At 41.3% G+C, this 12,889-nt stretch overlaps 1 protein-coding gene across 5 annotated transcripts in view; it reads left to right on the plus strand.

Annotated features, from left to right (window-relative positions):
- Positions 1-12,889, plus strand: part of casp8ap2 (caspase 8 associated protein 2) — a 102,935-nt gene that overhangs the window by 67,776 nt on the left and 22,270 nt on the right. For 2 of the 5 annotated variants that reach the window (XM_061812806.1, XM_061812808.1), the window contains 2 exons: positions 391-3,136; positions 3,496-3,595. The exons of 1 other annotated variant lie outside the window; for it this stretch is intronic. In XM_061812806.1, coding sequence (XP_061668790.1) covers positions 391-3,136; positions 3,496-3,595 — 2,846 coding nt within the window. Of the gene's footprint in view, positions 1-390; positions 3,137-3,495; positions 3,596-12,889 lie in introns of those variants that run through there. 2 more of the 5 variants (XM_061812810.1, XM_061812809.1) reach the window with 2 other exon arrangements.

The raw sequence follows: 12,889 nt of genomic DNA on the forward strand, positions 1-12,889 counted from the left end.
CAGTGTTGATGGTGCAGTGCTTCTCCCTCCTCAGTTGGCAGATGTTGGACAAGAATTTCTTTGAAGCTCTCCAGAAGTCATTCTCTATTGGCTTACCAAGCTCCTTCCATGTGCAAGTTTTTGACGACCACTAAAGCTGCATTCCGCTTGGCCAGCCATCACCCTCAATTGCCTAGTGGGGAGTCCTCAAAAGCCATTACGGCAGACAAACAAACAAATTCTAATCAAGTCATAGTAAACTATTTTTGTTAAATAACTTGCCACAACTCTTTTCACCGTTTTGAACAGATTTGTGTTATGATTGAGCGTGTTGTCTGTAGAGCTTTCTTGTAATTTTGCATATGTAAGATACCTCTCATAACCTGTTCTTCTATTCTTTCATGTGTGCAGAGTTCTCAAACACAGCTGATGGTGCCGACTTAAAGAAATTGGACTTAAACAAAGAAAACAAATCCCCATTTTATCCTGTAAATTATGACAAATTAGACATGCCTTCAAATCTTTCTTACACTGAACTAGAGGAAGAGAAGATTTTAAGTGGAACTGAAGAGGCACATTCACCCCCTAATGCAACCAAGAGAATTAAGGTTGCAGAAAATCACAGAAATAAAGAAAAACCTTTGGAGAGGAAATCAGAAGCAATGTCTTTTGCTTCAAAAGAAATTATTACAACAGGAAATGTATCAACACAAAGTCCAGGTAGTAAGAGCCGTTTTAAAACAGTTTGCCCAACAATTGCCAAAGCTACTTTTTCAACAATACAAGAAGTAATGGAAATGTTCACATCAGTTCGCTTGGAAATACGTAAAAAATATATGAAGCTTCACAAAACCTTTCCAAAGAAGAGTTTTTTTGGTGTAATGGAGAATTTTAGAGAGTCATTTGTGGAATTTGTGGATGGAGCCCATTTTGGTCATCTATGCTGTCAGGCAATGGAGCTGAAATCAAAGCTGAAACTATTAATTGAATCTTTTTTTAACAAAGTAGCAGACAATGGTATTGTAAAACGTATCTTTGAGCAACAAGCTGTTGATCTGAAACAAAAGTTGTGGGTCTTTGTAGATAAACAAGTTGACTTCTTGCTTAAGGACATTTATATGACACTGAAGAGCCTGTGTCGACCAGCCAAAACCTTGCTGGAAGAAAATATTTCTCGTGAAAGAGTTTTGAATTGCTTGCCTAATGGGAAGATACAATCTCAACAAAAAGAATCAAAAGATATTCTTAGCACTCAGAAACAAATCATATCATTTGCTCCGCCTTATGAAAGAGGTCTTGGTAGTAAGGGCAAAGATATAACAATTGCTCATACAGAAAAAGAAAGCAAATGTCCACATACACAAAATTGTGACGATACTTACTCAGGAGTGGACTGTCTTTCTCCTAAAAAGTCTTTGGTCTCTGGGAAACATAAAATGCCTTCTTTGCTGGCCACTCAAAGTACGTCTATGCTTGACAAAAGTGACTTTGAACTCCTAACAGAGCAGCAAACTACAAGTTTAACGTTCAACCTGGTAAGAGATTCTGAAATGGGAGAAATATTTAAGTGTCTGTTGCAAGGATCGGACTTACTTGAAGCCAGTAGAATAACAGGCGAGAGCACATCATGGACTCTTGGTACTCCAAAGAAGAATGGAGAAAGACTCATCAGCATTACAACTCCAAATAAATTTGACTCTCCATCTAAATACTTTTCCCCAACCAAATTTCATACTCCCTCCAAGCTTATTACTACATGGTCTAGTATTTCACCTTGGGAGATGTCACCATGGCCCAAAGATCAGGTCAGACCAAATCCAGCTTTACTTGATGAAAGCTGCTTATTAGAAGTTCCATCAGAGAGTCAAGCAGCACTGCAGTCCAGCTTTTTTTCACAGAAGAATTATTCTATTCTAGCTGAAGATCTGGCAGTGTCCCTCACTATTCCATCACCTCTCAAGTCTGACAGCCACCTGAGCTTTCTCCAACCATCTGGCATACATACCATATCTACACCAGACAGTATCATCAGTGCTCACATTAGTGAGGATGCTCTACTAGATAATGAAGATGCTACTGAACAAGACCTTCATTTGGCCCTTGACACAGACAACTCTAGTATTGAGTCCAGCAACAGTGTGGCCTCACAGGCAGCTGTGAGTACTTTTGTGTTGAAGCCAGAATTGCCCATGCAGGCACTGGTGTTAGAAAAGTCCAATGATCATTTCATTGTGAAGATTTGTCAGGGCACTTTACAGACAGATGCTACCCTCTCTACAAAGAAGACCTTATGTCAAACACTAACAGAAAAAGATCATAATTCAGATGATGTGGAAGCTCTGGAAAACCAAGCTAAATATTTCTTTGACAAGATTGATAAATATACTAATCCATGCAATGTAATTCCTCCAAAATACCTCTTTGACCATTCTGAAGACCCTGTAGTACGTCAAGATGAGTTGAACACTATTTGTTCAACTCAAGAACATTTAAACATAAAAAAAGAAGCTTCACCCTCTGTTTGCATGTCTACTCTCTCAGAAGCGTATGTGATAGAGGACTTAAACAATATTGATTCTCCAAAAGCTATGTTTAAAATGACTCATTCCGAGGGAACCTTTCTTAAAAGCTCTAACCTCCCATTTGGGGACAACATCAGAGCATCTTCTCTATGTATTCCACTCACGAATGATGAAAACCCAAGTCCCACATCCCACGTGGAGACGCACAGTCCGAATTCCCCGTGTCCATCAGGAACTATAACCTCTGATTCACAGAAAACCACCTGTTCTTTACTTTACAGTACTGTGCAAGGCAATAGGGAAAGCTCAAAAACAAATCAGATAAACCATGCAGGTTCAAACCTTTCAGATATGCAGAGAGAAATGGAAACATCAAGGTCAGACAAAATGGAACAGAACACAAGTACACAGACAGAACAAGACAAAAGGGGTTGTGAAAAAAGTAAAAAACGGAAAAAGCACCATGAGCAGTCAAAAGCTAAGCGTTCAAGAAAGGATGAAGAGAAACATGTGGAAAACACTGCCTTCAACATCAAAAAAGATGTTGGATCAAAATCCTTTTCTTCATCCCCAAATAGTTTGTCTGCCATGAACATCATCAAGAAAAAAGGAGCTTTGGTGATGGCATGGACAAGGTCAGTATTTGATAGCATTACGTGTCAACATTTTATTAATGTTATGACAGAAAACGGTTAATAATCTATATTTCTATGTTTTTGAAAGTAATCTGATTAAAGCATTAACTTGTCCACTGTTAAATTGTGAAATGCACTACTCAAAGAGTAGATTCCAACTGGCCACATGCATCAAATAATGGATACTAAAGAGGTTTGTGTGATTCTTGTTAGGCCATTATGGATAAACATAGAGGAACTTTACTAATATAAAACCAATGTTTACGTGAATGCTGTTTCAAAGTAAAAAAATGTATTGAGGTTGTCTGAGGAAAAAAAAAATCAATACGGCTACACTTTTGTCATGTATGATGTTCCAGAGAGGAAGATCGAGCCATTCTTGTTGAGCTGAAAACAAACGGTGCTTCCCGCAAAACATTTGCTGCCTTGTCAGATAAGCTGAAGAAACCATCAGATCACGTAAGTTTAATTTGTCTTTGCAACAAAAGTTGTTTTGGGGGAAAGTGGCAGAAAGTCTGTATAAACGTAGGCCTGCTCAGACCATGTCTAAGTGCATAAGAGTAAAAAGACTGTTGGTCTAACCTGAGTTTTTGTAGAAGAAGGCATATGTAGAGCTGTCCACATGGGTTTTGGTGACTCTTGATGACATTTTTGGGACATTAAGCGGACGACCTTAAGCTTTTCTGTGAGCATTATGGAGAAGAAATCGTTTAACCTCCAAAATCCAAAATATTAGTTAAATCGTTTTTGATGTCCACGTACATTTGTGTGACGATAGTGGTTTTGTGACACAAAATTCCTTGAGCATTTTCTCTAGGGTGACCGTATAGACGTTGGGTTTGAACATAAAATTCTTAAAAGGTAAGGGTATAGCACAAGAGAAGAGGGATACAATTACAATGTCAAGGATAGAGGGTACTAGGGTTGGAAACGACTTTTAAATGAATTTCCCAGGAAGTGGTTCAAGCAAGCATGTTGCAGGCTGTTTTGATGCACTAATGATTGGAGAGAGAAAAATTCAATTCCAATTCCATTTAAGATACTGCTTAATGATTAAAATCTTCCTCGATTCTCTTTCAGTTTGCAAAATTGTATTTGAGTTGAGAAAAACATTCAGGGGGCTTTAAATTTAAAAAGAAAATTCTTGCTGGATCACATGGCTTTTCACAATCATAAAAACATAATTGGGAAAAAAAATTGTGATGCCGTGAGTTGTTTGTGGATGTTGCTGCCTTGACATAGTTATTTTGTCATTTATTGAATTAAACAAAAGTGGCGTGGACAAAGTGATTGGCAGAGTTTTTAGATGATTCCTGTGCCACTATATAAATGCAGCATCTGTCTGGGACGGTGAAAACGCAATTATAAACTAACGGGAGCGCAGTGATTTACTTGTTGAAATGAAAATGTTTCCTGAACTGAAACTTTAGTTACACCAGTCCAGCAATAAGGTTACACTTCATACTTATGTCAAGATTTTCATTTATTTTTCCTTCTCCACGGATGATGTCACAAAATCACAAGACACTGCGAAAACTATAGAAAAAGCAGAAGTCTGAATGGGCCTAATGCTAACATACACAACAATAAATTAATTACACATGAAATGTCCATTATATGCTCAAAGCATATCACAAACTAAGGAAGACACACAAATAAGCAAAGGTGCAATTACTTTGTGCACCTCTTCAACGTTGTAAATGTCTGTCCATATATACCATGCATTCCTGCTTCTACATCTGTCCTTTGTCTTCCCACAATTCCACACTGCTTCAAATGCGACCAGGGTGTTGACCATTTGTCACCTTAGAATGTCTTCACAAAGATTTTTATACAACAAAACCATTTTTGTATAGCACAGTTCACATTTATAACAAACCTAAATCTCATATTTGATTATATTTACATTTATATTTAGTAACCTTTCGAATTACATTATGAAATCAAATCTATATTACATTCTGAAATGTGATAAATTTACATACGTAAGGAAATGTCGTTCAGATAGTTACACTCCGACCAAATTACTACGATTTATGTTCACCTCTCATTTTGATACAATACACCAGGGGTGGTCAATGGGCCGATTGGGGGCAGTTTTGGTCGATCCCGTGGGGAAAACAAAAAGGCACTTTTTGGGGTGGGGTGGGGGGGGGACATTTTGGCAGCACATGGAAGTTTCTCTAATGACGACCTGCTGCTCGGCCACATTCTCTCCTCCCTAGTTTACCTTACACTGGCTTCCTTCTCTCTTAAAGGGGTAAACTCATAATTACAAATATCACAGCTCTTATGCAGCACATCAATGTGTCTTATAATGACAGTGTTCTTATGTGCCGTCCACCACTGCAGCTTTAGCGAGCAACACAGTCTGGGCATTGTACAGCAAAGACAAGCTAGACATGCTGCTTATGTCTACTCTCGATTTTCTTCTTTTCCTTTCGGCTTGTGCCATTAGGGGTTGTCACAGCGTGTCATCTTTTTTCATCTTAGCCTCTCTCCTGCATCTTCCTCTCTCACCCCAATTACCCTCATGTCTTCCCTCACAAGATCCATCAACCTTCTCTTTGGTCTTCCTCTGACTCTTTTGCCTGGTAGCCCCATCCTCAGCACCCTTCTAACAATATACTCTCTCTCTCTCCCCTCTGGACATGTATAAACCATTGAAGTCTGCTCTCTCGAACCTTGTCCCAAAACATCTAACTTTCCAGTTCTGCTTCCCGTTGTCTCTTCAGTGCCACTGTCTCTAATCCGTACATCATGGCTGGCCAAGGTCACATGGTGAAACACTTCCATGATGAAATTTTTCAGTCAACTTTATACAATGTCACAGTTCAAACCAGTGTTATGAGACTTGTAATTTACTGATCATGGGTCCTTTGAAAATAAAGTTACATTTTTTTCTTTCCTCCATGTGGTTTTATATATGAGCAAAGATAATAAATAAACTTGATTTTGTCACGATCAAGGCAGAGGGCAGGAGCAAGCTGCAGGAAGCTGAGATGTAAGTGTGGAATTCTGGAAGGCCAGGCAGAAAGTCGTACGCGGGAAGGCAGTCTAACAGGGTGACGGTGCGAAACTCACATGGCAAAAGGCTTGGACCAAAAAACATGAAACAATGTAAAAACCCAGGCATGGAAAAACATGAAAATGTAACTTGATATGGCTCAGTAACGCTATTCCATGGGATGATAGTTAGGCTCACTGACTCTCGTAAACACAAATGAATCTACACACAATGATTTTGCAACAAGTGGCATGAAAAACAAAGCTTCATTACAATGTAATCAGGAAGCAACGAGGTGCAGGTGCTGCCATGTAGCCGCAACGCACACGAGGAAGTGGCACACGGCCACACCCCCACCCGTCGCAGCTGCTTTCAAACACATGACTTAAAGGTCAAGTGTCATCCCTATAAAAATTCTAAAATAGATATTGTAATGAAAAATACATATAACATTATTCACTTCAATGTCTATACGAAAAAATAAATGTGAGCGGAGAGCACGTCATCCATACGTAAAGTTGCAGAAGTGTCATTCTACGACATCCAAGTGGTCGCCATATTGGCTGCATCCTCTGTCCGTGACGTCACCCGGACATTTGCCAATGAAAACACGCGGTGCATCTTAACTATGGGAGACGAACAAGCCCCTTTTGACACGGAAGATCTTTTCGAAAAGGACAAAACCACACAACCGAGTGAAGTTACCGGGGCTGTATTACGCTATTGCTTCGAGCCCTCGGGGCAATATTACACTATTGTTTCAAGCCATATTCAGATGATATGCGATCATGGCCAAACCGCCTCCCGTCCGATCTACTTCCGCGGCGGAGATGAGCCATCGTGGCTCATCACAGCCGGCCGGTGTGGCTCATTTTCGGCACCGAGGTGGCTTATCACAGAGCCGAGCTGTGCTGCTTTAGGGGGTTGTTTATAGCCCCCGCAGTACGCGATGAACAACACCGTCAACACCCGTGCAATCCATTTTTTACAACGAACCGATTCTCTTGCACACTTATAAAGGGGTAAATCCATCCTCCCAAGTGTTCAAGCAATGTCCAGCAATGCAACAAGCCGGCATTTTGGCTGACACGAAGGAAGAACGAGCTACCTTCGTGGAGGTAAAACTTATGGAAACAAACGAGTCCACTTGAGGGCGGGTCTGTCCTTTACATCACTTCCTGCTTCTCGAAAACAAACCCCTCGAGAGGATTGTCATGGCGGGAGTTACAAAAAGCTGTATACGTCAAAAACATATTTTGTGGTGAAAAAACGCATGGGTCCATGTTGGCTGCCGTTTTTTTCATTAATAACGTACTAAAAATCATGCATTTCATGACAGTGGCACTTTAACTGCTTCCGCATAGCACGGTAGCTCGCTGCACACTGGGCCGTGGAGAACCCCGCCTCTGACCATTTATTACGTGGTCTAAAAATGTTGCGGTAATTTTTCAGGTCGGTTGGGAAATTGGACCCACAATCTTTTTTTTGTCTGTATGGACATTGAGCACTCTTCCCAGTGTCCAAACTGTGGGGAGTTGCTTCTTCGTTGAGAATGACATCTCCAAATTTCACATTATGTCTTGGAGATAGCCACCATTGCCTGGCAGGGATGTTTGCCAGATATTCTTTGTTCGTCCAGAATTGTTCTGACGAGTACTGTACTGTGCTCCACCTTTTTTGGGTATAGATATCTTCTGCCACAAATTTTCGTGGGTGAGCCTGCGGAACAGAGGTTTTCAGGGTGAGCAAAGGGTTTAATGTAAGTGGTTCTTCACTTTTGGGATCACTGATGCTGTCAGTAGTGAGTGGGTGACTGTTTATTGTTGACATGGCTTCATAGAAAATATTTTCCAGTCTTCTAGAACTTTTGGATAGCACCCAAGTCATCACTCTTCTCACTGTACTAATGTTGCTCCCACCCTGCTTCCATATGACTGGCATTCTGTACACTACACTGTTGCGACTTCTTCTACATAGTATACAGTCTGATGTGATTTGCCACAACCTGAGTGCTACCAAAAATCCAGGAGCCATTTGCTCTCAGTTCATTCAGTGTTTGACCTCGGGCTTGATGCTTTATTTTCTCATGACAGTTGTCCAAAATTTGGCTTGTACCGACAGTCTTTTGGTTGAATGGATCGATCTTTAAAGTTGAGGTAAAGAAGCTGCTTATCTTCCTCCCACCCGACGTACGGTACTCCCTCTTGCAAAACTGGGTCAAGTTTGTACAACCAATTCTGACAGTTTTCCCTAATTTAGCTGGTGCAACTCTTTATAAACATCTTTGTGCAAATCTCACAAGCACCAAAATATTGCTTTTTTTGGATCGTGATCTCCATTGTACTGTACTGAAGTGAAATTATGAACTCTGACAATGTGACTTTGTCCCAATACAAGCTACTACTTTCAATGCAGTATTGCTACTTAGAGAATCACTTGAACCACTCTTAAGAATTCTCATTGATAACAGAATTTCATTGATTGTCTTGTTTTTATCTTGGGATATTCTACCATAAACTCTGGGTTTGTGTTTGGTGTGACAATTCGTCTTTCCCTGAAGAACTTTGGTCCTTTGAACCATTTGGAAGTTATTGAGTCTTCCACCAAGAGACCTCTGTTGGCATGATCAGCTGGATTTTGCCTATAATCAATCACTGTTTTGAACAAAAACATGAAACTACGGTCTTCATGAGCAATGTAGCCTAAAACTACTTTTGACTGTCCAAAAATATTCCTGATCGATTTTGAGATCCAGCTCCTCTCTTCATATGCGACTGACTGCTGAGGATATCGCAGTTGCTGTTAACTCCAATCTTAGTATCGTTAAGACTTTTGTAGGACCAATTCCTGCTTTGCCTATGCTCAAAGAGCAATGCGCTTCATCCTCACCTTCTACACAGATGTATGACACTGACTGGTGCCATAAGTATTTCCATCTGAGAAGTGATGCAACATGACTCTATGAACTTCTCCTAAGGCTTCTGCAACAAAGTATGTTGGGATTTAAAGATTTTGTAGATTGTAGTTCAACATCATTCAGCCAATTTCTCCACTGAGGGTCCAAATCTTTGTCATCAGGACCTATCCATTTGTCATCCTCTTTAGTACATTTCTAACTTCACCCTTACTAATCGTACAGGCCCCGCGCCGGGGGGCAATAAGTATACCCATACCCGCTCGGTGTATCCCACCTTGGCCAATTTCAGCGTGGAGAAGAGTCCAACCCCTCTCAAGAGGAGTCGTACCAAAGCCCAAGCGGTGTGTAGAGGTAAGTCTGACTATATCTCGTCGCAACTTCTGGACCTCACGCACCAATTCGGGCTCCTTCCCTGCCAAGGAGGCGATATTCCATGTCCCTAGTGCTAGTTTCTGGAGCCGGGGATCAGATCGCTAAAGTCTCCACCTTTGGGCACCGCCGAGCTCACTCCGCACCTGACCCCTATGGTCCCTCTCACAGATGGTGAGCCCATGGAAAGGGGGGCCCATGTTACCGTGAGCTGAGCCCATGAGTGCAGGCCCGGCCACCAGGTGCTCGCCTTTGAGCCCCACTCCAGGCCTGGCTCCAGAGGGGGGCTCCCGTAACCTGCATCCGGACAAGGGAAACAGATATCCAACATTTGGCACTCATCATAGGGGTTTTGTCTGGTCGCTCACCTAGGACCTTTTTGCTATGGGTGACCCTACCAGGGGCGTGAAGCACCAGACAATTTAGCTCCTAGGATCATCGGGACACACAAACCCCTCCACCACGATAAGGTGACGCTGGCCTCACGAGTGTTTTATTAACTTTGCCCTTCATCCTAGGAGAGACTCTTCTGTCACATAACACACCAGACACCATCTGCCAAGGTTTCCAACCTGCTTGGACCCGTTTCTTCACTTCCTATCCACTCTCACTCACACACACACACACACATTCTGTTTTACTTTGGCTAATCTTCATTCCGCTCCTTTCCAGTGCATGCCCCAATCTTTCTAATAGTTCCTCCACCTGTTCCCTGCACATCACAATATCATCTGCAAACATCATGGTCCAAAGGGATTCCAGTCTAACGTCACCTGTCAGCCTATCCATTACCACAGCAAACATGGCACACCTCACCACTGTTCTGCTGCCCATCCATCCATCCTCCCTCCCTTATCCCCGACGTGTAGAGGGCACGCCACCTTTTTCCGACTGCGGACCATAGTCTTGGATTTGGAGGCGCTGATTCTCATCTCAGCCGTTTCACACTCTGCTGCGAATTGCTCCAGTGAGACCTGGAGATCAAGGCTTTACGAAGCCAACAGAACCACATCATCTGCAAAGAGCAGAGATGCGATGCTGAGTCCACCAAACCGGACACACTCTACGCCTCGGCTGCGCCTAGAAATTCTGTCCATTAAAGTTCTGAACATAATCGGTGACAAAGGGCTGCCTTGGCAGGGCCCAACTCTCACCGGAAAGGAATCCAACTTATTGACTCTTCTGCTGCCCTCATACATATTCTGTACTACTCATGCGGTACCACAGTTCTTCTCTTGGTACTCTGTCATAGGCTCTAGAGCCACAAAGGCACAAAATAGCTCCTTCTGACCTTCCTACCTGTACTTTTCCACTAGTATCCTCAAGGCAAAATTTGTATCTGTAGGTATAATCCTGGAGCAGTTTAACAATGAGAGAAAATCTCACAATGTTCAAAACGAATGGGATTTTCTCCAAACTGATGACATTTTCTTTTATACTTTTTATTACACTTTTTTCATGTAGAAATAATTTTAATGCATGTGAAAAAGAAATAAACAGGTAATTCTTGAACTCTCACTGTGTTGTCTTCCATGTGTTAAAATAGTCATTTCACTGAGCAGTTACTGTTTCACTAACTCGCTTTTTACTAAGACCTTTAGCTTTTTGTTTTAAACTATCTGAAGGGAGTCTAGTGTTCTGATTATAGATTCTTAGGCCTAATAGAAGCTCAGCCAGCGGACTGTGTGAACTTCTCTGCATTTTAGAGTTGGCTCATCCAACAATTTTGGGACTTCTACTCAGTTGTCGTTCCTCTTGGGGTATGTTTTGAAGTAATAGTCCAGAATACCTTGATAATATTTCATGGCTTTGAAAAAAAAAAAAGAATACAAAAAGGATCAAATGGGACAGAAGATACAATTACACTGGTGAAAATATTTATTTTTTTATCAAGATCAATCATCATCTTGATTAAAAAACTGTTGATTGCTTCATTGCCCATCTTGTTTTAATGTTACAGGATATAATTTTTTAGTATGGTTATTTAAAATTCTCATCCATTTACGAAAACAAATTAAAAACATTTAAATAAAGCAGAACAAAATCATAAAATGGGAAGAATTATTTAGAAAATACTCACCTGGAATTTTTTCCTGCAGCCTGCTCTGAACACAGACCAACACAATGGTCAGCACAATGTGTATTTATAAGATGTGGATTCTGTCAAAGAATTGTCCAGTTAGACCCTTTTCTCTGCACATCATTTTCATTTAATTTTCATTGTTCTGGGGACTTGTGGTGTCCGTACCAGTGAAGAAACGTTTAATGCCTTTGTCGTCCGGCTGAGCCGGGGGAGCTCGATTTTTAGGTGGCATTTTGTAGGGTTACAAGGAACAGCATGACGAGCACTCAGCAGCAGACCACATGCACGAATCACAACATACCTCGCTGGCAAAGTAGGTTGATCTGTGGGTTTATGGCATTGAGTCGGAAATCACTTCTGTGGCAGGTTTTCTGACTGCTTGGACAAGCAAACACGGTGGTTATTATCAACTTTCCCGTCGCTTGGGCAGTCTGTTTTGTCTGATTATTTTCACCTCTCTATTAAATGTAAGATGTCAATGCGATAATTTATTGCATAAGTCACATTTTTGTGTGACTTTCTGAATTTTTTGCGCGAATATCGCAGAATTGTGCCGTGTGATTATCCCCGCATCTGTGGTGCTCTTTCTAGCCATGAAACCATACTGTTGCTCGCAGATACTTACTTCAGTCCTGATTCCAGCTTCCACTGGTCTTTCCCATTTGTGTGGCTTATCAAATTTATCCCTCTATAGTTCCCACAGCTCTGTAAATCATTTTTGTTCTTGAATATGGGAATGAGCACACTTTTCCTCCATTCTTAAATCATCTTCTCCCCCACGAGTATTCTGTTGAATAAATTGCTCAAAAACTCCATAATCACCTTTGCAAATTGCTTCTATACCTCCACAGGTATGTCATCAGGGCCTTTCCATTTGTCATCCTCTTTAGTACCTTTATAACTTCACCCTTACTAATCATTGCCACTTCCTTGTCCTTCACACTCACCTTTTCTGTTCTTCTCTCTCATTTTCTTCATGAACTTCTCAAAGTATTCTTTCCATTTATTTAGCACACTATTGCACATTTCCATCTCTATGCTTAATCACTCTAACTTCCTGCACATCCCTCTGTCTGCCCAACCTGAAGAGATCCTTTTCTCCTTGTTCCGTGTCCAACCTGGTGTACATGTTTTCATAAGACTCTTGTTTAGCCTTTGCCTACTTTTGCCCTATGTCGGATCTCAATGTATTCCTTTTATTCCCTACTTCTTCGCTAACCTCTTTACTTCGATGACTTCCAGTATTTTGGGGTTCCAACACCAAGTCACTTTCTCCCCTTTCCTTCCAGAAGACACACCAAGTACTTCCCTGCCTGTCTCTCTGATCACCTGCACAATATTCTTCCTTTCTTAGCTTCCACCACATGATTCTCTGCT

Source organism: Syngnathoides biaculeatus, chromosome 23, assembly GCF_019802595.1.
Source record: "Syngnathoides biaculeatus isolate LvHL_M chromosome 23, ASM1980259v1, whole genome shotgun sequence".
NCBI classification, from domain to species: domain Eukaryota; kingdom Metazoa; phylum Chordata; class Actinopteri; order Syngnathiformes; family Syngnathidae; genus Syngnathoides; species Syngnathoides biaculeatus.